Source organism: Scyliorhinus torazame, chromosome 10 (genome assembly GCF_047496885.1).
Source record: "Scyliorhinus torazame isolate Kashiwa2021f chromosome 10, sScyTor2.1, whole genome shotgun sequence".
NCBI classification, from domain to species: domain Eukaryota; kingdom Metazoa; phylum Chordata; class Chondrichthyes; order Carcharhiniformes; family Scyliorhinidae; genus Scyliorhinus; species Scyliorhinus torazame.
The window spans coordinates 163,489,816-163,514,446 of NC_092716.1; the positions used below are offsets into that span (position 1 = coordinate 163,489,816).

Consider the following 24,631-nt stretch of genomic DNA (forward strand, 5'->3'; position numbering starts at 1 on the left):
CAGTATTTAATTAAAGAAAAATGCCATGTGGAAAACCTGAATCACGGAGATAGCCGTGAGGGAGAGGTGTCGGCTTGGGAAACCTTTTCTCAAACAATGTGGCACTGCCCATCAGAACACAATGGGGCCCAGGCGGATCTGGTAGGCGGATGTCACGGCAACTCTCACCATAACCTCAACCCATTGACCCTCACCAAAGGTCGACGGTCAATGGGTGGGGTCTCCCACCCCACCCCACCCTATCGCCGCTACACCCAACACTGTCATAATGAAACTTACACCTGAAACCTCTGCTATGGCAAACCTGTGACTGAGCAGAGGCCTCAGGCTCCAACGTCACTTGCCGTTTAATATTTTTCCACATTTTGGAATCCTCCCAGCACAAAGGATTAACACGGACAGGTTTGACACAGCATTGTAAATAGGAGTGATCAGCAAAGGCTTTCAGGTTTGTCTACCTAACCACGAGTTAATGCTACAAGTTACATTATTCAGAGCAGTGTAAAAATAAAATAGAGTGGCACGTCATCAGTAAAAGGAAACGTTTCTCTGACTGGGAAAATCCCATATCATTCCAAACCCTTCTTCTGTCCATGCCCCACAATTTTCAATTGAGTGAATTGTCTGGAAGTTTTTTAACTGAACATCAACAGCGGAACTTTGGGCTGCCTGAGTGGAAGGCTGCAGCCAGGAAATCCAGGCAAACAGTTTTCCAGACTTCAGTTTTAATTTTGTCCAAGTTTCCAATAGCTGCCCCAGACATACAGGGCGGGACATGAAGGGAAGCCTGTTTCTTTCTTTTCAATATTGGTGCATTTGTTTCCTCCTCTAATTACCTCTGTACACCTTGATGTGGGTGGGTGGCATTGGGTAAAAAGATGATGAGGTCCATACATGCTTAGTCTGTGCTGAAACCATGATGTTTTTATTATTCCGATTTCCTTTAGGCTATGATAAAGTGTAGGATCAAGCCTGAGATCAGGGGCGAGATTATCCGACCCCCCGCCGGGTCGGAGAATCGCCGGGGGCTGGCGTGAATCCCGCCCCCGCCGGTTGCCAAAGTCTCCGGCACCGGATATTCGGTGGGGGCGGGAATCGCGCCGCGCCGGTTGGCGCCCCCCCCCCCGTGCGATTCTCCGTCAGTCCCGCCGCTAAAATGCCTGTCCCGCCGGCGTAGATGAAACCACCTACCTTACCGGCGGGACAAGGCGGTGCGGGCGGGCTCCGGGGTCCTGGGGGGGGGCGCGGGGCGATCTGGCCCCGCCTGCCCCGCGAACGGGGCCCACCGATCCACGGGCGGGCCTGTGCTGTGGGGGCACTCTTTCCCTTCCGCCTCCGCCACGGTCTCCACCATGGCGGAGGCAGAAGAGACTCCCTCCAATGCGCATGCGTAGGTATACCGTCAGCGGCCGCTAACGCTCCCGCGCATGCGCTGCCCGGAGATGTCATTTCCGCGCTAGCTGGTGGGGCACCAAAGGCCTTTTCCGCCAGCTGGCGGGGCGGAAATTCGTCCGGCGCCGACCTAGCCCCTTAAGGTTGGGGATCGGCCCCCAAAGATGCGGACATCGCGCCGTTTCCAGAGAATTTCGCCCCTGGTGTAATGCCAGTTCTTGTCAGTTTGGCTCATGTATGTCCCTTTTGTGGGACCATGAATTGTGTTCAATTTGAATTGGTTTTTGGAGCAAGCGAGGAGAGGGATTAAGGGCTTTCCCCGTTCACTGCAGATTTGCTTTGTACATTTGAGAAAGGAATAACATTTAGATAAATAATTCCCCTGAATTCTCACCACTAGCAATGCTGGAACCTAAACTTCAAACCATAATTTCATTGCTTTGCCTAGTGCCCCTTTAGGACCTCGCCAGGTTTCAGATTTAATAAAGACACACAAACGTGTGTATGCACACTTACGTTCAGGTACAGTTACCAGCACATTAAAGTAAATTGTGAGATCCTGGGTGCCCGGGTACAGCCAGATTCAGAGCAATGATTCAATCTGTCAACGAAGCAGGAGGTTAACTTAAATACCATCGCGCCTTCTGTGATTGCCATTTTGAAATGTTTGTAATATTTTACAACAGGAATATATTTTTGTACTAAAGAAAAGTAGATCAGACAGCCACTGTGAACGCTTTGCTAACCAGCCAAAGGAAGAAACTTAGTGCGCTATTTAATGGCCGCGTTACGCTTAAGTGAGAGCACACCAGGCTTTAAATCGCGGGAGAGGCCAAAATCGAGAACCACACCGCGCGCCAAACTGTTTGCGATCTAACCGGTCCGCTCCCATTGGCAAAATCAGGATCCTGCCGTAGCGTGGCGAGAAACCAATGATCCCCACTTAAGCCCAATCGGCATACAATTAACGGGAGAGACCCCCTATCTAACGACCACCTGTGATCCAACCACCTCTCCAGCAAGTGGTCAGGTGGGCACTGATTAGTACTGCTTTTTTTAAAAATGAAGCCGGGGGAAAGGTGGCTGGAGCAACATCCTGGAACTCCCTCCCTAATAGCACAGTGGGTGTACCTACACCTCAAGGATTGCAGCAATTCAAGAAGGCAACTCACCACCACCTTCTGAAGGGCAACTAGGGATGGGCAATAAGTGCTGCCCTTGCCAGCGATGCCCACATCCCGCAAATGAATTTTAAAACAGAGCGCCGGGTAGCTCATGGCAGTTCCCGCTCGCTACCACACCTGGAAATCTTTCCATTAAATCACACCCTTAAAATCAATCACTCTGACTCGGTTATATTTCCCAAGACATTCTGTGCTGCACTACAGAAAGTTGCGCAGCAGATTCAACCGTCACTGGAGAAACAGTAAGTTTGATTCCAATATTTGGATGGCTCAAAATTGTCATTAACATCCCAACATTTTCACACATCTCATCAACTGAATCATTATGGCACCAATGCCCGAGATGCAGCAGTTGTTGTGTGTACACCTCTAATGCAATAAAGAACAGTGAATGACAGTACTCACAGACAGTGACACAACCCAATAAACATTCTGGAAGGTTCCAGAGCCTAGAGACAACAATGTTATCAAATCAGTGTTTACATACCATCCAAACAAGAGCTCTATTGGCAAAGTAATGGTACTGCTCAATTGTCGACATGACACTGAAGATGAGGCAAACCAAAACGATAAGAAATCTGGAAGGCAAAAGAAAGGAATTAGATGCATAGAAAAATAAAAGCACAATACTGTTGATTGGCTCCCATCACATCCCCCAAACCTTTGGAAAGGGGGTAAAATATGTAGCTTTACCTTGCCGCTCAACCTATTAAGAGGGAAATAAAATACAGCTGCACCCCATCTCTCAACCTGCTGATGAAGAAGTCAAGTAAAGTTGCATCATATCTTCTAATGCAGAGATATTAAGACTGAAGAAGTCAAAGTACTGAGTGCAGTGCAATAAAAATAGGTGTAATGAAGCTCACTCCGTGAAATATAATTAAATAGAGCTTATCTTTTCTTAAAATCCTTCAGTTTCTCATGACATTCTTTTACACAATTTTTAAAAAACATTAAACAGTATTGAAAAAAGATGTCCTTCTTCTTCTCTACTCTTCCCAGCACGGCCTTACCCGTGAGGTCTCTTTAGCCATGTATCTAGCAGCGATTAAGTACCCCTTTTCCAGAGAGATGTATATATGTCTGAATGAATATATATCTAAATATGGAAATAAAACTGAAAAAAACTCGGTAGCGATTCAGCGGACATATTTCAATGTGTAATTTTGCGGGAGTCTGGCAGGGTGACTCGCATCGGCTGCGTTGGTGAGATCGCGGCCTGTAATCAACCGCACCTAGAGCAAAAATGAATCCCCATGTGAATCTCACCATGCCTGGCTCCTTCGCCCAACCTGTGCCTCCGCTGCTCACCGCTAACAAGGGTGAGCTGCTTTTAAACCATCCCTCACCACTCACTCTCAGTGAGGAAACGAGGATGGCAGCGCACAGACCTGCTCCTCACTTTGGCGATGCCGACCTCACCAGGCTTCTCGAAGAAGTGGATGAGAGCCAGGTCACCCTGTTCCCCCAAGGGTGTCGGAGAACCAGCAGCAGGGTCAGCAATGCCACCTGGGAGACAGTGGTAGCTGCAGTGAGTGGGGACAGCATGACCAGGAGGACCACCATCCAATATCAGAAGAAGACGAATAACCTCCAATGAGCTGCAAGGGTAAGTTGCCACCTCTCACCTGTCATCAGTCCCACCTGCCAGCCCTCAATTCCCAAATCCCACCACCCCTTCCCACAATCCACTGGCTGACACCTCGCATGCTCCCAAGATCTGATCATTAAGCTTGTTCCTCAGAACCCCGTGGCACTCACCAGCACAAACCCTCATGGCTAGGTGCCCACACATGCCACCTGTTATAGACCTCCGACCCATCAAGCGTGCAGCTCACAATACCCTCTCTTTGTCCCCAAAGGAGAAGATAGCCCATAATAAGAGGAAAGGTGCGAAGATGGGGATGAGGTGTCCCAGAGATCAAAGTCCTCACCCCCTATGAGGAACTGTCCCTGGCGATCACAGGGTTGCCCGAGAAGCGAGCAATCACCGACAGCGAGGTCGTCCTGCACCAGAGAGGATCTACTTCAGAGGGGAATTAAGATTGCTGTGGGCCTGGAGTCACATGTAGGTCAAACTGGGTAAGAATGGCAGATTTCCTTCCTTAAAGGATATTAATGAACCAGAGGGTTTTTTTACAACACTTGATGATAGCTGTCATAGTCACCATTACCGAGATTAGCTTTTGTAGCGCACAAAGACTCCCGAGAGACGAATAGAGGTGAAGTCGATGAGGCTTTATTAAGCGTGACTCGTTCCCCACAGTTCAGCAACAGACTGGAGCTGCGGGGAGAATTCCTGGTTCTTATACTCCGCCTTCAGGGCGGAGCTAGAGATCAACAGCCAACCAGGACCCGGGATCTGTCAGCCAATGACATCACGGCTTCACAGTCCCACATGACCCCTAATGCATACTACCACAGCTTTACAATTCCAGAGGTTTTTTAAAAATTAACTGAATTTAAATTCCACCAGCTGCCATGGAGAGATTTGAACCCCTGTCACCAATGCGTTAGACTGGGCCTGATGGATTAGTACTTCAGTGATGTTATCACTACGCCATAATCTCTTTCTTGGAGTATTTTGTTCAAAAACATGTCTGACACCATCAAATTTGGAAACAGTAGCCGGAGTTCTCCGGCTGTTGGGATTCTCTTTTCCCGCTGGCAGTGCACTCCCGCCTGTGGGATTCGCAACGGCTTAGGGTGGCTTCAATGGGAAATCCCATGGGCAAGCGGCGGGAAGAGAGAATCCCACCGCCAGTGAATGGCACGCTGCCGAGAAACACACAGCTGGCGGACTGGAGAATCCTGCCCAGTAATAGACAAGATGAAGCAAAAGGTAGGTTGTAAATCATGAAAGAAAGGAAAGAGAAGGGTGGCATGGAATGCCAGGTTCCGGGTCCTGGGAAACAAGGACCAATATCATAGAACATTGTGTCAAACTCGAGCCACTTTTCAAAATGGGTGGAGGAAGAGCGTATAATGATGGGTCTAGTATACAATTGTTTTTTTTTTAATAAATATTTTATTGAAAATTTTTGGTCAACCAACACAGTACATTGTGCATCCTTTACACAACATTATAACAATACAGATAATAATGACCTTTTTTATTTAAACAAAAAAAAAAGAAAAACAACAACAAATAAATAAATATTAAATAACAAAAAAGAAAAACAACAACAAATAAATAAATATTAAATAACAAAAAATAAAAACTAGCCCTAATTGGCAACTGCCTTGTCTCAGGCCACCCCCCCCCCACCCCCCCCCACCCCCCATCCCTCTCCCCCCCCCCCCCCCAAGTCCTGGGCTGCTGCTGCTGCTGCCTTCTTTTTCCCCCATCTATCTTTCCGCAAGATATTCGACGAACGGTTGCCACCGCCTGGTGAACCCTTGAGCCGACCCCCTTAGGACGAACTTAATCCGCTCTAACTTTATGAACCCCGCCATATCATTTATCCAGGTCTCCACCCCCGGGGGCTTGGCTTCTTTCCACATTAGCAATATCCAGCGCCGGGCTACTAGGGACGCAAAGGCCAAAACATCGGCCTCTCTCGCCTCCTGCACTCCCGGCTCTTGTGCAACCCCAAATATAGCCAACCCCCAGCTTGGTTCGACCCGGACTCCTACTACTTTCGAAAGCACCTTTGTCACCCCCATCCAAAACCCCTGTAGTGCCGGGCATGACCAAAACATATGGGTATGATTCGCTGGGCTTCTTGAGCACCTCGCACACCTATCCTCCACCCCAAAAAATTTACTGAGCCGTGTTCCAGTCATATGTGCCCTGTGTAATACCTTAAACTGAATCAGGCCTAGCCTGGCGCACGAGGACGACGAGTTTACCCTGTTTAGGGCATTGCCCACAGCCCCTCCTCGATCTCCTCCCCTAGCTCTTCTTCCCATTTCCCTTTTAGTTCGTCCACCATAGTCTCCCCTTCGTCCCTCATTTCCCTATATATATCCGACACCTTACCATCCCCCACCCATTTCTTTGAGATGACTCTGTCCTGCACCTCTTGTGTCGGGAGCTGCGGGAATTCCCTCACCTGTTGCCTCGCAAAAGCCCTCAATTGCATGTACCTGAATGCATTCCCTTGGGGCAACCCATATTTCTCGGTCAGCGCTCCCAGACTCGCGAACTTCCCATCCACAAATAGATCTTTCAATTGCGTTATTCCTGCTCTTTGCCACATTCCATATCCCCCATCCATTCCCCCCGGGGCAAACCTATGGTTGTTTCTTATCGGGGACCCCCCCAATGCTCCGGTCTTTCCCCTATGTCGTCTCCACTGTCCCCAAATCTTCAGTGTAGCTACCACCACCGGACTCGTGGTATAGTTCCTTGGTGAGAACGGCAATGGGGCTGTCACCATAGCCTGCAGGCTGGTCCCCCTACAGGACGCCCTCTCTAATCTCTTCCACGCCGCTCCTTCCTCCTCTCCCATCCACTTACTCACCATTGAAATATTAGCGGCCCAATAATACTCACTTAGGCTCGGTAGTGCCAGCCCCCCCCTATCCCTACTACGCTGTAAGAATCCCTTCCTCACTCTCGGAGTCTTCCCGGCCCAAACAAAACCCATGATACTCTTTTCTATCCTTTTGAAAAAAGCCTTCGTGATCACCACCGGGAGGCACTGAAACACAAAGAGGAATCTCGGGAGGACCACCATCTTAACCGCCTGCACCCTCCCTGCCATTGACAATGCTACCATATCCCATCTCTTGAAATCTTCCTCCATCTGTTCCACCAACCGCGTCAAATTTAGCCTGTGCAATGTGCCCCAATTCTTAGCTATCTGGATCCCCAGGTAACGAAAGTCTCTTGTTACCTTCCTCAACGGTAGGTCTTCTATTTCTCTACTCTGCTCCCCTGGATGCACCACAAACAGCTCACTCTTCCCCATGTTCAATTTATACCCTGAAAAATCCCCAAACTCCCCAAGTATCCGCATTATTTCTGGCATCCCCTCCGCTGGATCCGCCACATATAGTAGCAGATCATCCGCATATAAAGATACCCGGTGTTCTTCTCCTCCCCTAAGTATTCCCCTCCATCTCTTGGAACCTCTCAGCGCTATCGCCAGGGGCTCAATTGCCAGTGCAAACAGTAATGGGGACAGAGGACATCCCTGCCTTGTCCCTCTATGGAGCCGAAAATATGCCGATCCCCGTCCATTCGTGACCACACTCGCCACTGGGGCCCTATACAACAGCTGCACCCATCTAACATACCCCTCTCCAAAACCAAATCTCCTCAACACCTCCCACAGATAATCCCATTCCACTCTATCAAATGCTTTCTCGGCATCCATCGCCACTACTATCTCCGTTTCACCCTCTGGTGGGGCCATCATCATTACCCCTAACAGCCTCCGTATATTCGTGTTCAGCTGTCTCCCCTTCACAAACCCAGTTTGGTCCTCATGAACCACCCCCGGGACACATTCCTCTATTCTCATTGCCATTACCTTGGCCAGGACCTTGGCATCCACATTTAGGAGGGAAATTGGTCTGTAGGACCCGCATTGTAGCGGATCCTTTTCCTTCTTTAAGAGAAGCGATATCGTTGCTTCTGACATAGTCGGGGGCAGTTGTCCCCTTTCCTTTGCCTCGTTAAAGGTCCTCGTCAGTAGCGGGGCGAGCAAGTCCAAATATTTTCTGTAAAATTCAACTGGGAATCCGTCCGGTCCCGGGGCCTTTCCCGTCTGCATGTTCCTAATTCCTTTCACCACTTCTTCTACCGTGATCTGTGCTCCCAGTCCCACCCTTTCCTGCTCTTCCACCATGGGAATTTCCAGCCGATCCAAAAAATCCATCATTCTCTCCCTCCCGTCCGGGGGTTGAGCTTCATACAATTTTTTATAAAATGTCTTGAACACTTCATTCACTCTCTCCGCTCCCCGCTCCGTCTCTCCTTCCTCGTCCCTCACCCCCCCTATTTCCCTCGCTGCTCCCCTTTTCCTCAATTGGTGTGCCAGCAATCTGCTCGCCTTCTCTCCATATTCATACTGTACACCCTGTGCCTTCCTCCATTGTGCCTCTGCAGTGCCTGTAGTCAGCAAGTCAAATTCCACATGCAGCCTTTGCCTTTCCCTGTACAGTCCCTCCTCCGGTGCTTCCGCATATTGTCTGTCCACCCTCAAAAGTTCTTGCAGCAACCGCTCCCGTTCCTTACTCTCCTGCTTCCCTTTATGTGTCCTTATTGATATCAGCTCCCCCCTCACCACCGCCTTCAACGCCTCCCAGACCACTCCCACCTGAACCTCCCCATTGTCATTGAGTTCCAAGTACTTTTCAATGCATCCCCTCACCCTTAGGCACACCCCCTCATCTGCCATTAGTCCCATGTCCATTCTCCAGGGTGGGCGCCCTCTTGTTTCCTCCCCTATCTCCAAGTCTACCCAGTGTGGGGCATGATCCGAAATGGCTATAGCCGTATATTCCGTTCCCCTCACCCTCGGGATCAATGCCCTACCCAACACAAAAAAGTCTATGCGTGAATAGACTTTATGGACATAGGAGAAAAACGAGAACTCCTTACTCCTAGGTCTACTGAATCTCCACGGGTCCACCCCTCCCATCTGCTCCATAAAATCCTTAAGCACCTTGGCTGCTGCCGGCCTCCTACCAGTCCTGGACTTCGACCTATCCAGCCTTGGTTCCAACACCGTGTTAAAGTCTGCCCCCATTATCAGCTTTCCCGTCTCTAGGTCCGGGATGCGTCCTAGCATTCGCCTCATAAAGTTGGCATCGTCCCAGTTCGGGGCATACACGTTTACCAAAACCACCATCTCTCCCTGTAATTTGCCACTCACCATCACGTATCTGCCCCCGTTATCCGCCACTATAGTCTTTGCCTCGAACATTACCCGCTTCCCCACTAATATAGCCACCCCCCTGTTTTTCGCATCCAGCCCCGAATGGAACACCTGCCCCACCCATCCTTTGCGCAGCCTAACCTGGTCTATCAGTTTCAGGTGCGTTTCCTGTAACATAACCACATCTGCTTTAAGTTTCTTAAGGTGTGCGAGTACTCGTGCCCTCTTTATCGGCCCGTTAAGCCCCCTCACGTTCCACGTGATCAGCCGAGTTGGGGGGCTTCCCACCCCCCCCCCCCCCCCCCTTGCCGGTTAGCCATCATCTTTTTCCAGCTTCTCACCCAGTTCCCACGCAGCTGTATCTCTCCCAGGCGGTGCCCCCCCCGCCCATCCTTTCCCGTACCCACTCCCCCCTTTCCCCAGCAGCAGCAACCCAGTAATTCCCCCCTCCCCCCCCCCCCGCTAGACCCCCCGCTAGCGTAATTACTCCCCCCATGTTGCTCCCAGAAGTCAGCAAACTCTGGCTGACCTCGGCTTCCCCCCGTGATCACGGCTCGCACCGTGCGACGCCCCCTCCTTCCTGCTTCTCTATTCCCGCCATAATTATCATAGCGCGGGAACCACCTCTCCCTCGGCCCCGCCTCCCATGGCCAACGCCCCATCTCCTCTCCCTCCCCACCTCCCCCCATCACCACCTGTGGGAGAAAGAAAAGTTACCATACCGCAGGATTAAAACATAAAACCCCTCTTCGCCCCCCCCATTCGCCCCACCACTTTGTCCAAACGTTCATTTTCATAATCCACTCATTCCAATTTTTCTTCTACAATAAAAGTCCACGCTTCATCCGCCGTCTCAAAGTAGTGGTGCCTCCCTTGATATGTGACCCACAGTCTTGCCGGTTGCAGCATTCCAAATTTTATCTTCTTTTTGTGAAGTACCGCTTTGGCCCGATTAAAGCTCGCCCTCCTTCTCGCCACCTCCGCACTCCAATCTTGATAAACGCGGATCACCGCGTTCTCCCATTTACTGCACCGAGTTTTCTTCGCCCATCTAAGGACCATTTCTCTATCCTTAAAACGGAGGAATCTCACCACTATGGCTCTGGGAGTTTCTCCTGCTCTCGATCCTCGCACCATAACTCGGTATGCTCCCTCCACCTCCAACGGACCCGTCGGGGCCTCCGCTCCCATTAACGAGTGCAGCATCGTGCTCACATATGCCCCGACGTCCGCCCCCTCCACACCTTCAGGAAGGCCAAGAATCCTCAAGTTGTTCCTCCTTGCGTTGTTTTCCAGTGCCTCCAACCTCTCCACACATCGTTTCTGGTGTGCCTCCTGTATCTCCGACTTCACCACCAGGCCCTGTATATCGTTCTCATTCTCTGCTGCTTTCGCCTTCACGACCCGAAGCTCCTGCTCCTGGGTCTTTTGTTCCTCTTTCAGCCCTTCAATCGCCTGTAATATCAGGGCCAACAACTCTTTCTTCATTTCCTTTTTTATCTCCTCCACGCAGCGTTTCAAGAACTCTTGTTGTTCAGGGCCCCATATGAAACTGCCACCTTCCGACGCCATCTTGGTTTCTGCTTGCCTTCCTTGCCGTTGTTCCAAAGGATCCGCTGCAATCCGGCCACTTTCCTCTCCTTTTTCCATCCGTGTCCAGGGGGAACACCCTTCTGGTTTACCGCACGGTGTTTTTAGCCGTTAAAATTGCCGTTGGGGCTCCTATCAAGAGCCCAAAAGTCCGTTCCACCGGGAGCTGCCGAAACGTGCGACTCAGCTGGTCATCGCCGCACCCGGAAGTCCCCTAGTATACAATTGTTGATGTTATGTCAGTTACCTCCATGTTTTGCTTCGCTGTCCAGGGATAACACAAAGCAGGTGTATGGTGAGGAAGGGAAAAGTAGACAGTAAAAGATGGAGCCTCCATATGTTGCAGTTCCTTTTGGAATTTTATTACCATGCCTTCACTAAAAGATGCATTGCATGTCAGATTGCTCAAATATTACCAAAACTACAACTGGTCTTTCCTTCTGTGCTGCTCACAGACACAATGAAAAATGTAAACAGCCTCTCCTGTCAGCCGCTTTGTATCGTGCTCTATTTGGCTCCCTGACCCCCAAAAATGGCACAACTGGCAAAAAATGCATCCTTCCTGTCAGAGTCACATGGTGCACCAGCAGAATCCTCATGAGATTTCATGGCTCCCATCTTTCCAGATGTACCCCTGTCTTTCTCTTTTATTTGTACATCTGTGGGAAGATATGGCGGCCAATTAGTGAACGGCAACGTCGCACAAACAGTATTAAGAAGAATGATCGACAAAACTCTTTTAGTCGCATCGGTTGAGAGATACAGTGATTGATATTTAGGTGTCAGCCATGCCTATATTGGTAGCACTCTCGCTTGAGTCAGGTGTATCCACCTGGGTTGGCCAATTCCTGACGTAAAATGGAGAACAGCAAAGGCTGAAGGGAAATTCAGCCAACACAGGCAAAAACTAGCAGGTGCAAGTTACTGTGTATTAGACTCTGCAAAATCCCAGACAGCATCGATACAAGCAGCCATCTGCATAATAATGTAGCGGCCATCTACATACTAATGAGCGATCCCCGGGAACAATCGAAACATTTGAGATAAACAAGGCCAAGCCAGACTCCTCGGCGCCAGCAGGAGCCAACACAAAAGAGGTTAACGGACACCTAAAGACCGCCCATCGATCAGGGAACCGCTCCAGTATTGGAGAAAGAACCAAGCGATTGGATCGAAGTCCAATCACTTGAAACCAGGTACGGGGTCCACCCCGAAAGGCGGGAAGCCCCAGGCGACTATAAAGTAAAGCCCCCAAGTTCAAATCGTCCTTCTTGACAGGGTCACTCAGCAACGCGAACCAACCCTTGACAGTGACCTGTCCAGCTGCCTCCAAAGAATGTAAGTCTCAAGTCAACGCTCGCTACGAGATAGGCGCTCCTAGCTACCAGTCCATACCAGCTTTTGAATCCCGCAGACTCAGAACCCGAACGAAAGGCCATTTGTTCTCCTGACCTGGTGGGCCAGTCCGAAGCTAAGTATTGGCCTGTTAGTGATAGAAATAGCTTAGAAAGTAGAGATTATGCATGAGTAGTGATTTACTGTGTATAATAAATGTGCTTTGATTTGAATCTTACTAATTGGTGTATTGAGTTATTGATCATTACTTGAACTTGAACCTCGTGGCGGTATAAAGACACCTGGTGACTCTAGAGCAAAGGTTATAAAACAGAGCCAATTGAACGAACCAAAAGTTAGCAACACAGGGTTCTTGAATCAGGACTTGAACACAAAAATCAAGGCTGACACTCCCAGTGCAGTGATGAGGGAGTGTTGCACTCTGGGAGGTGCCAACTTTTAGAAGTGACTGTAAACTGAGGCCCCATCTACCCTCTCAGGTCACCATAAAAGGTCCGATGGCATTAACATGAAGAGGAGAACTACTCCAATGCCTTTGCCATTATTTATCCCTCAACCAACATTACTAAAATTGATTATCTGATCACTTATCTTACCAAAGTTGGTGCACATTGTCTGCTGTGTTCCCTATATTATAACAGCGACTACTTTTCAAAAGTGGTTCATTGGCTGCGAGGCACTTTTGAGCATCCTAACCGTGTGAAATGTGCTACATAAATGAAAATCTTTATTTTCCTTTTATAAAATGTTGGCCAAGACACCAAGGGAGCTCACCTAATCTTCTTCAAATCGTGGCCATGGAATTTATTTTATGTGCATCTGAGAAGGCAAGTATGGCCTCTCTTTAACATCATCGCCAAAAGATAATGGGCGCAATTCTCCCATCGGGAGACTAAGTCCAGACACAGGAGTGAAAACGGGAGTGTTTCACTCCGGCGTCAGAGGCCGCTCCCAGCCCCCTAGTCTCCTGCCCCCGGGGGGCTAGGAGCAGCATCGCGTCATTTACGCTCGCCGGGCCTTGGCGCCACATGAAAGCAGAGCCGCGTAAATGACGTCACCCGCGCATGCGCGGTTGCCGTCCTCCCCGAGGCCGCCCCGCAAGAAGATGTCGGATGGATCTTGCGGGCCGGCGGAGTAAAGGAGGTCCTCCTTCAGAGAGGCCGGCCCGCAGATCGGTGGGCACCGATCGCAGGCCAGACCCCTTTTGAGGCCGCCCCCGGTGGAGGAACCCCGCCCCCCCGCGTTACCGCGCTGTTCCCGCCGGCAGCAACCAGGTGTGGATGACGCCGGCAGGAAGCCGTTGCGTAGGGCAGGCCGCTCGGCCCACCCAGGCACGTTACAAACGGCGAGCGGCGATCCTCCCAGTGGCCAGCCGGGATTCTCGCCGCACCGGTTTGGTGGGGTTGGGAGAATCGCGTGCGGGTGCTGGGGCGGCGTGGCGGGACTCGCGTGGCGCCCCGGCGATTATCCCACCCGGAGTGGGGGGGGGGAGAATTCCGCCCAATTTGTTTCCACAGAATCCCTACAGTGCAGAAGGAGGCCATTCAGCCCATTGAGTCTGCACCGACCCTCCAAAAGTGCACTCTACCAAGGTCCACTCCCCCGCCTATCCCCATCTTCCTGCACATTTATCATGGGCAATCCACCTAATCTGCACATCTGTGACTGTGGGAGGAAACCGGAGCACCCGAAGGAAACCCACGCAGACAAGAGGAGAACATACAAAATCCACACAGCCAGTCACCCGAGGCTGGAATCGAACCCAGGTCCCTGGCACTGTGAGGCAGCAATGCTAACCAATATGCCACCGTGGCATCAGTGATGTTGGTTGAGGGATAAATATTTCTCAGGACACTATGGAGAACACTGCTGTTCTTCTATGAAATAGGATCTTTTATGTCCACTGAGATGACAGGTCGAGCTACAGGTGAGACTTTCAGTGTGCCCCCCTGTGGTGTGATTTGCAGCAGCAGAAATTGCCAGCCACCGGGTTGGGGGAGGGATCGTCGGGTCCCCTGGCTAGCAAAGAGTTTTCCAGTTGTTCACACCCTCCGCTGTCAAGCAACCCCTGGCGGGGGGTCGCCTCAGCGGGACTGGAAGATTCCGCCGGTGGGGACGCTAGAAAACTTGTGGCCATTGTTTTAACATCTCCTTGCAAAGGCATCACTCCCTCAGTACTCTAATGGGGGGAGGGCGATTCTCCGCGGCGTGGACCAAGTGCCCGCGCCGTCGTGAACGCCGCCGCGTTTCATGACGGTGCAAACAGGGCCCGGGCACGACCTATTCTGGCCCCCACAGTTCACGCCACTACAGGCGCCGTGCCAACCCACGCATGCACAGTTGGGGCAGCCCAATCCTGTGCATGCGCAATTGGGCCGTGCCATCCTGCGCATGCGCGGGGAACCTCTTACGTGCACCGGCCCCTCACCAACATGGCGCTGGGGTTCTGGGGCCCGGGGGGGGGGGGGGGGGGAGAGGCCGGCCCACCAATCGGTGGGCCCCGATCGCGGGCCAGACCCCATCGGAGGCCCCCCCCCGGTGAAGGAGCCCCCCTCGCCCCCCACAGGCCGCCCCCCCAGCGTTCCCACAGAGTTCCCGCCGGCAGCGACCAGGGGTTGACGGTGCTGACGGGAACCTGTTGCGTCGTAGCGGCCACTCGGCACATCCGGGGCGGAGAATCAGCACTCGCCTTTTGCGGAGATTCTCCGAGCGGCCCGGCGCGAATTGTGCGGCGCTGGTTTCGGGGGGGGGGGGGTGGGAGAATCGCGTGGGGGGTTGGGGCAGCGTGGCGCGTTTCGCACGGCGCCCTGGCGATTCCCCCACCCGGCGTGAGGGGGGAGAATCGCGCCCGGGTGTCAGTTAAAATGATGTGTTCAAGTGTCTGGACTTGAACTTGCAACCTGATGAGGGGCGACAGGGTTTCCTCGATTCAGAAAAGATGAATGGATGGGTGGAATTCTCCGGAAAGATTTCTAAGTGTGGTAGCGAGTGAGACCAGACGCGAGCTTCCCCGCGCTCGGACCAGCGAGGCCGGCAATGCTATTCAAAGATAATTGGTCCACTTAACGAGGCCCCACGGGCTTCCCCCACTAATGAAGACCATCCAGGGCAGCATGGTGGCGCAGTGGTTAGCCCCATTGCGCCGGGGTCCCAGGTTCAATCCCGCCTCTGGGTCACTGTCCGTGTGGAGTTTACACATTCTCCCCGTGTTTGTGTGGGTTTCACTGCCACAACCCAAAGTTGTGCAGGGTAGGTGGATTGGCCACATTAAATTGCCCCTTAATTGGAAAAAATGAATTGGGTACGCAACATTTTTTTTTTTAAATGAAGGCCCGCCAACCAATTCGCCGGCATTGCACTCACCAGCAGCCCAACCCCTCCCCCTTCCCCGCTAACAAGGTCGAGCAGCACTTAAACAGTTCTTGCATAGCCAACACCAGCCAGCTCGCATCAATGGCGCCCAGGAGACCAGCCCCAAGATTTGGGGTGCTGATCTGGCTAGGCTCCTAGACAGAGTGGAGGCCAGGAGGGATGTCCTGTTCCCACTGAGGGTCCCAGAGGGTAGGTTTCAGGGCAGCCAGTGCTGCCTGGAACGAGGTGGCGACGGCTGTGAGCACCGGGAATGTGACCAGGAGGACTGGCCTCCAGTGCGGAAAACAGGTAAAAAGGTCAACAACCTACACCGGGCAGCACAAGTGAGTAAACTTCAACGTCCCCCCGTCCCCCCACTCCCCAAGACCTTTCTGCCTCTACGGGAGCATCCATCCCGCCTAACACTCCATGTGGCCCCCAACCCTCCTTCCACCCCCCCCCGTTCCTTCAACCGCCTCACCATCCTTCCTCCACACCCCACCCCTCCCACCACGATGAACCACATGTGTGGCTAATGATGCCCTCTCTTTGTCTCCTCAGGGAAAGCTCTCCCACAATCGCCGAGAGAAAGCCTAGACTGGCGGTGGGATATCGGACATAAGGGGCAAAATTCTCCCCCAACGGCGGGATGTCCGCCGACTGGCGCCAAAGCCGGCGCCAATCAGACGGGCATCGCGCCGGCCCAAAGGTGCGGAATGCTCCGCATCTTTGGCGGCCTAGCCCCAACATTGAGGGGCTAGGCCGATGCCGGAGGGATTACCGCCCCTGCCAGCTGGCGGAAATGGCGTTTATTTCCCCGCCAGCTGGCGCGGAAATGCGGCGCATGCGCGGGAGCGTCAGCAGCCGCTGTCAGTTTCCCGCGCATGTGCAGTGGGGAGAGTCTCTTCCGCCTCCGCCATGGTGGAGGCCGTAGCGGAGGCGGAAGGGAAAGAGTGCCCCACGGCACAGGCCCGCCCGCGGATCGGTGGGCCCCGATTGCGGGCCAGGCCACCGTGGGGGCACCCCCGGGGTCAGATCGCCCCGTGCCCCCCCCAGGACCCCGGAGCCCGCCCACGCCGCCTGGTCCCGCCGGTAAATACCAGGTTTGATTTACGTCGGCGGGACAGGCAATTCCTGGGCGGGACTTCGGCCCATCCGGGCCGGAGAATCCAGCGGGGGGTCCCGCCAACCGGCGCGGCCCGATTCCCGCCCCCGCCCAATCTCCGATACCGGAGACTTCGGCGGGGGCGGGATTCACGGCGGCCAACGGCCATTCTCCGACCCGGCGGGGGGTCGGAGAATGATGCCCAAGAATCCTCACCTCCTTCGAGGAACGAGCCCTGGAAGTGATTAGTGTGGCCGAGGACAGAGCGGTCACCAATGCAGAGGCTGGAGGTATCGCAGAGGGGAGGAACCGCCGGGCTCCACCGAAGGACCTGTCAAGCGTGAGTTGTTATTGCCTTACTGACTGACCCATATCTCCCACTGACTACATGTCCATTCTCCCGCAGATCTTCCAGCTGACCACACCTGTCCATCCTGATTGGACCCTCTCCAGCCTCCCAGGAGAACACCTCGGAGATGAACTCTGAGGAAGACACAATTGAGGCGCCGCAGCTGCCAGTCCCACCCTCCACCAGCGCAGATACATGCACCTCGGTGGGAAATGTTAGTGGTCAAGCTTCTGGGACACAATCTGGTGAGCACCATACTGCTGCTGATGCACATCAGGTGGAGGCATGAGTCCCCCGGCGATCCAGTAGTTGGAAGTCTGCTGGGTTCCAGGACCCAGCTGGGTCCCAGCCTGATGCTGAGCCTGTGGAACAGGGTTACCCGGAGCTGAAGGAGGCATTCGGGTGCAGCCAGGTCATTCAGTGGGAGATGTCATCGACACTCCTGCAGATCCATGGCTGATCGGAGGAATCCCAGACGCTATGGGCGCTGAGATGGCATCTGCATTTGTGGCACCCAGGCCAACACTGCTCAGGTTGTGACCGCAGTGGAGAGCCTGGAGAACCATTAGTGGAGGTGTCCAAGACATTGCGCAGTGGGTGATGGTCAAGGCTGAGGGTCTTCACAGAATGTCCACCTCGTTGGGGGATGTCACCCAATATCAGGCTGACCATGAGGTTCTGTGGGACATGGCCCGCTCTCAGATGGGAATGGCTGCAGAGCATGGCCCAGTCACCGAGGAGCATCACTGAGGGCATCGACATGATGGTGCAGACCATGGGGAGCCGCCTGAGCTGGCAGAGCCAGAGGATGCAGGGGCAGTGGGTTAGAACCAGCTGCCCCTCCATGCCATGGTGAATCCCAGGGGCTTATGGACCCCAAGCAGGAGGACAAGGCGCTGAATCCCGACCCGGACCCGTCCATGGAGTGGCGACAGTGGCCACCGAGCACTGGGGTGGCAAGCCCAGCGCCCCCAGCTACTTTCCTGTGTGCAAATATGGCTCATCACCTCTTACGGTCTCCTCAGCAGCCCTTCCGCCAGATTCATGTTTTTCTAAAGGAGCAGTAATCAGCGCCAGCGTGACCACTTGCTGGGGACGCGGATGAATGACGGGAGGCTGTTGGATATGGGAATGCTCGCATTAATTGTATGGGAATAGGGTTTAAGTGGTATATATTGGTTTCTTGCCACGCTAAGGCAAGATCCCGATTGCGTCTACGGGAGCAGGCCAGTTACATCGCAAACTGTTTGCCGCCTGGTGTGATTCTCGTTTTTGGCCTCTTCTGCTCTACACCAGCCTCGTTTTACTCGAGTGAGAGCACATCGAGGCTAGAGAATTGCACCCAATGTCTCCAAATTGTTAGTCGCCACCAACATGCTCTGAACTCAGGTTCTGCAGCATACTCATGGGTTTCAACCCTGCACAATGCATACAGTGCGTTTTACAGGAAACACAGAAAACTTGGTCAGCTGCAGCAAAAACTTTCTGATCTCGCCAGTTTCTGTGATAACAATACCTTCTCCCTGTGACTTTTACTGAACATGCTGCCCCGAAACCTGCTTTCTGTAACTACTCATGTTTTCCTGTATGCACATGGTCCTGACACTTGCCACTCGTTTTCTAACTGAATTTATTCATCTGCCAAGAAGTTATGTTTACTGCGACCAAAACAAGATGTGGTGCCAAGTTCATCCAAGCAAAATGATATAGACCCTCAAGTAAGGTTAATTACACAGTGCTGAATCTCCCCTGGAGTGGCCCTCATCGTTGGATTCTTACTCCGCTCCTAGTTACTCCTACACTGGCCCAGATTTTTGGCCCAGGCCTCCTGAGAAATGCGCAGCGAACTCATCCCTCGGAGTGTGGGTGCATTGGGGGGGAACCAAGTAACACTGCATTTTTACACCACTCGGGGACAGCTGGGTGGTTAAGAGAGTAGTTGGGGTGGGGGGTGGGCATGGGTAGACGGGAAGGTGGAGCATAGTCAAAAGACGTAGTGGGTAGTTGGTAGGGAGGGTGGGGTGGGGGGTAGTCAGGACGGGGTAGTCGGGGATTGGCTGGTAAGTGGAGGGATAGTCAGGGGAAGTGGGGGACAGTCAGGGAAAGTGGGGGACAGTCGTGAATGGTGGGAGGGGCAGCACGGTGGGTCAGTGGTAGCACTGCAGTCTCACGGCGCTGAGGTCCCAGGTTCGATCCCGGCTCTGGGTCACTGTCCGTGTGGCGTTTGCACATTCTTCCCGTGTTTGCGTGGGTTTGGACCCACAACCCAAAGATGTGCAAGTTAGGTGAATTGAACACACTAAATTGCCCCTTAATTGGAAAAAATGAATTGGGTACTCTAAATTTTTTTTTTTAATTGAATGGTGGGAGTAATCATGGGGGGGGGGTGCATATGGAATAGTGGGGGGAGGATGGTAGTCTGGAGGTGGGTGCATTGTTGAAGCTGAGGGTTGTTAGTGAGTCAGTAGTATAGTTACCCAGGATACAGAACTTGTTTTAATCCTTCTATCTTTTCCTCGGTAACTATTCAGCTTAGCAAGTCGGAACCATCACAATTCTTTGACTTTAGATCAGAGCTTCGGAGGGTTCCAGATGCAGGGAAATTGCCCAACAGGAGATGAAAGTTTCTGGGTAATTCCTGTGTAGACAATGCTTGAGGTCTTCCAAGCGCATCTTCGAAGTACCTCCAAGATACGACCATCCCGAGAATGAACGTATTTTCCAGCACAGAAACAGGCCATTCTGCCCAACCGGAGCATTCTGGGTTTTATGCTTCACATGAGCCTTATCAAACTGTGCTTCATCTAAACTTATCTACATAACCTCTATTACTTTCTCCCTCGTGTCCTAACCCTAACTTTCCCAAACATACCATTTGGCTCAACTAGTTGATGCAATCCTCACTTCCACATCCTCACCACTCACTGGGTAACAAAGTTTCTCTTTAATGCCTTATTGGATTTAATTGATGAGACCATCCCAAATCTCACAGGTACAAAAAGCAGAGCTAAGGATGAGCGATAAGGCTATAAGCAACCAAGGGATAACATAAACAAGTTAATAGATAGGGTAAATAGATTGCCTGTGAAATTCAATGCAACAAAATACAAAGTACTATATTTTGGGAGGAAGATTAAGCAGTTACACTGAATGGTAAAAGTTCGAGCAGAGATCTGAAGGGTTCAGAAACAGAATCAAGAACAGCATTTAAAGAAGAAAGGAATACATATTTGAAGCAGAAAATATTTAATGGCATGGGGAATAGGACAAAGTGAGCAGCTCTTTTAGAGGGATGACACATGCACGATGGATTGAATGGCCTCCTTGGTGCACAATTCCATGATTTGATAAGGAATACCCTGGGAACAGCAAATTCACTGATGACTACCCTTTATGCATTGTTTGAACATAAGCCGCTCGAAATATGTGATGGACAGTTACCTCAGACAGTCCTCAAGCAAGCCCTCTTTTACCCTCTGGAAAGGAATAGGTTTGAGTAATGTGACAGCTACCACTGTAGGGGCAGCACGGTAGCATTGTGGATAGCACAATTGCTTCACAGCTCCAGGGTCCCAGGTTCGATTCCGGCTTGGGTCACTGTCTGTGCGGAGTCTGCACATCCTCCCCGTGTGTGCGTGGGTTTCCTCCGGGTGCTCCGGTTTCCTCCCACAGTCCAAAGATGTGCAGGTTAGGTGGATTGGCCATGATAAATTGCCCTTAGTGTCCAAAATTGCCCTTAGTGTTGGGTGGGGTTACTGGGTAATGGGGATAGGGTGGCGGTGTTGACCTTGGGTAGGGTGCTCTTTCCAAGAGCCGGTGCAGACTCGATGGGCCGAATGGCCTCCTTCTGCACTGTAAATTCTATGAAATACTTTATAGAGTATTGCCACTGAGCATTGCAGCATTATAACTGCGCTCTTCCACCCTTTACTCTTGAGAAGAACCTTGTCCACAGGACCATGTTGGTTTCTTTAGGAGTCAATTTTCTGCAGGTATGCGCTTAATTTACCTAATGAAGTAACTTATCAAATTTCATGACCAACTGGTTGTGGAAAAGCTTCATGATAAGGTTGAAAGAAAGTATTTTCTGAAGACATCTGGCAATGTCCTAGGTTTCTGCAAGTAGACCCAAACATTATTCATTTTTACAGTCTCCCCAAGGCAATGAATCAGTCTTGTATACACTCTTTCAGATCAGGTTGGTGACCTAGACCTTGTCACCATTGTTTGTACTGTCCTTGGAATCTTTGCTTATTGCCATCGGCAGACAGATGGAATTGAGGATTAGTGATTTCCAGTGAAGCTGAAGATTAGCCGATATTCAAACACTGCAGCTTTATTTCCCAGAATCTACAGGTGCCTGTCCAAAGGACATTCAAAACGATAAATGTTCTGGAAGAACAATTAGGGACAATGCCAATGAACAATGAATTCCACATTTCTATCCAATTGTCCATTATGGTGGATACTCAGATATCTAGATTTTCTTGAAGATTATAAGATTACACGTCAAGATAGGTGTCAACTTTACCGACATCTGTTTGGGGTTACATCAGAAAATGACAATTTTGCGTTTTGCGATCAAATACACGGATTAAATTATTTTTCAAGATGGCATCCTGAGTTATTCCTGGTGAATTCTTGAAAGCATTCAGAAGTCACTTGAGACGGGACTTCCGGTGGCGACTATGAGGGAGTAGGTCGCACATTTGGTGGCTCCCGTTTCGGTCAGACCTTTGGACCTTTCCCCCCAACTTTTTTGCGCTTTTGAGCGCGGAACTGGAATGCAATAGTACTCAGGCACAGGACCCATACAGAATTGTATAGACCTAAGAAGCCGGAGGGACCATAAGCTGCAGAAGAAGTGGTCGAGTAAGGGCACAGTGGGGGCTGTGAGAGAGACCAGCATGGCTGGTGTTCAGAGCAAGGCGCCGACAGCCCAGCCCACAATGGAGCAGCTGCTGCAGACTAGGCAGGAGGGCTTTTTGGCTCTAAAGCGTGACAACTTGGAGCCGCTACAGAAGTCGATTGACCGGATGGGAAAAAGGCTGGATGATCAGGCTGAGAAGCTCCAGCAGTTGAAGAAGTAAGTGGAGGAGCAGGCTGACTTTGAAACGTGTCATGATATTCAAACACACACATCATGATGGACACACCAACAGGCAAATCAGAGCACACAACACCACAACGAATCACACACAAGAACACCAACCACATAAAAAGCACGAGCACGACACCTGGTGGTCAGTAGGTCTGGGGACAAAGACACGGAGAAGAGCTGTTACAAAATCACAAACAGGGAATCCCCACGTGCAGAGTGTCAAGACAAAACTGTACATAGTAAGTTTAAATAAAATAGCGTTGTACCATATACAACCGTGTTGGCTCATCTGTGTGTCAGAACACCCAACACCACATGGTACAGGAGTGGATCGATACCTGCCAACTAACCTGCCATTCTGGACATGGACCGCACCGACAAACCGCAGCCGTTGCAAGTCGCGGGGAACCTAGGTACCAATTGGAAGCTCTTCAGGCAGCGATTTGACCTGTACATCCGTGCCACCGAAAAACAGAGTGCCTCGGATGAAACGAAGATTGCAATGCTCCTCTTCTACGCAGGTCAGCACGCCCTCGACGTCTTCAACTCACTGGTGTTTGAAGAAGGCGAAAACCAATCCAAATATGACACGGTCATCCTCAAACTGGACCAGCACTTTAAAGTTGAAGTAAATGAAAGTTTTGAAAGATACCTCTTTCAGCAACGCCTGCAAGGTAAGGAGGAGCTTTTCCAACCCTTTTTGACGCACCTCCGGATTCTAGCGCAGTCCTGCGGTTACGGCACCACCACAGAGTCCATGATCAGGGACCAGATTGTTTTTGGCGTTGCCTCTAGTGGCCTACGCCAGCAGCTTCTTAAAATAAAAAGCCTCACCTTAGCATCTGCTGTGGAAGCCTGTGTCCTCCACGAAAATGCTACCTGCCGTTTTGCCCGATTTCAGGCGTCCGAGTTGGCACGGAGGGGGTCCCCAGCCGTCGAATCGGCAAGCCAGGCCGCCCACGACGTCGAACGCATCCAGGCCGTCGATTACTTCCCGACCCACGGCCCGGACGACAGCGGCCGCTTCCCGCGCTTTTCGCGGTCTCCCGCGCTGGTGCGCGCCAAAAATAACGGCCACATCGAGGGACGCACTGCGCAGGCGCGCCCACCGCAAGATCGCACTGCGCATGCGCAGTGGCGCAACGAACGCCGTGACGTCATGACGTGCGGCAATTGTGGAGCTCTACATTTAAAAGGGCAATGTCCTGCAAAAAACCGACAGTGCCTCAGATGTGGCAAGATGGGCCACTACGCTGCCCACTGTCGTTCGGCTCAACCCATGGATCCGGCACATCCCCAACAATCTCGCAGACAAGTCAGGACCGTCCAGCCCACGCATCAAGACTTCCAGTTAAGTGATGCAGATGACCAGGATGCCTTCCGCGTTTCCGTCATCGATGTCAACAAGGTCAATGCCATCAATCCAGCCGATGAGTGGTGTGCCACCCTGACGGTCAACCGATCGCGCGTCACCTTCCGTCTGGACACCGGCGCATCCGCCAACCTGATTGCATATTCTGCAGTCCAGGCCATGAAGGTCAAACCACCCATCACGCCATCCCGGCTCAAGATGGTTGACTATAACGGGAACGTCATCCCGTCCATAGGATCTTGCCAGCTACAGATAACTCACAAGATGCACATGGCCACACTCCCCTTCGAAGTTGTCGGCTCATCAAAAGACTCGTTACTGGGCGCACAGGCGTGTAAGGTCCTTCACCTGGTACAGCGCATTATGTCTCTCTCTCCAGATGAGATATCCGACTTCCCGGATGCTGAGTTCCACGCAAAACTCCATTCCCTCCTTGCTCACAACCAGGAGGTTTTTGAAGGCATGGGGACATTGCCATACACGTACAAGATTCGACTCAAACCGGACGCCATCCCTGTCGTTCACGCACCTCGCAGGGTTCCTGCGCCACTCAAAGACCGCCTCAAGTTACAACTGCAGGATCTTCAGGACCAAGGGGTCCTATCCAGGGTCACGGAGCCCACGCCATGGGTCAGCTCCATGGTCTGTGTAAAGAAGCCCTCTGGCGAGCTCCGCATATGTATAGATCCTAAAGATCTGAATAACAACATCATGCGGGAACACTATCCCATCCCGAAACGAGAGGACCTCACCAGCGAGATGGCGCAAGCCAAAATATTCACCAAATTGGATGCGTCCAAAGGATTTTGGCAGATCCAATTGGACCCGGCCAGCCGAAGACTATGCACATTCAACACCCCTTTTGGCAGATTCTGCTACAACCGGATGCCATTCGGCATCATTTCAGCATCTGAAGTTTTCCACCGCATTATGGAGCAGATGATGGAAGGCATCGAAGGGGTACGTGTATATGTGGACGATATCATCATTTGGTCCACCAC

General features: G+C 51.8%; 1 protein-coding gene across 1 annotated transcript in view; it reads right to left on the reverse strand.

The window, feature by feature from the left end:
• Positions 1 to 24,631, reverse strand: part of LOC140431005 (potassium voltage-gated channel subfamily KQT member 1-like) — a 1,144,532-nt gene that overhangs the window by 887,847 nt on the left and 232,054 nt on the right. The window contains exon 3 of the mRNA XM_072518896.1: positions 3,064 to 3,154. Within this exon, the coding sequence (XP_072374997.1) occupies positions 3,064 to 3,154 (91 nt within the window). The remainder of the gene's footprint in view (positions 1 to 3,063; positions 3,155 to 24,631) is intronic.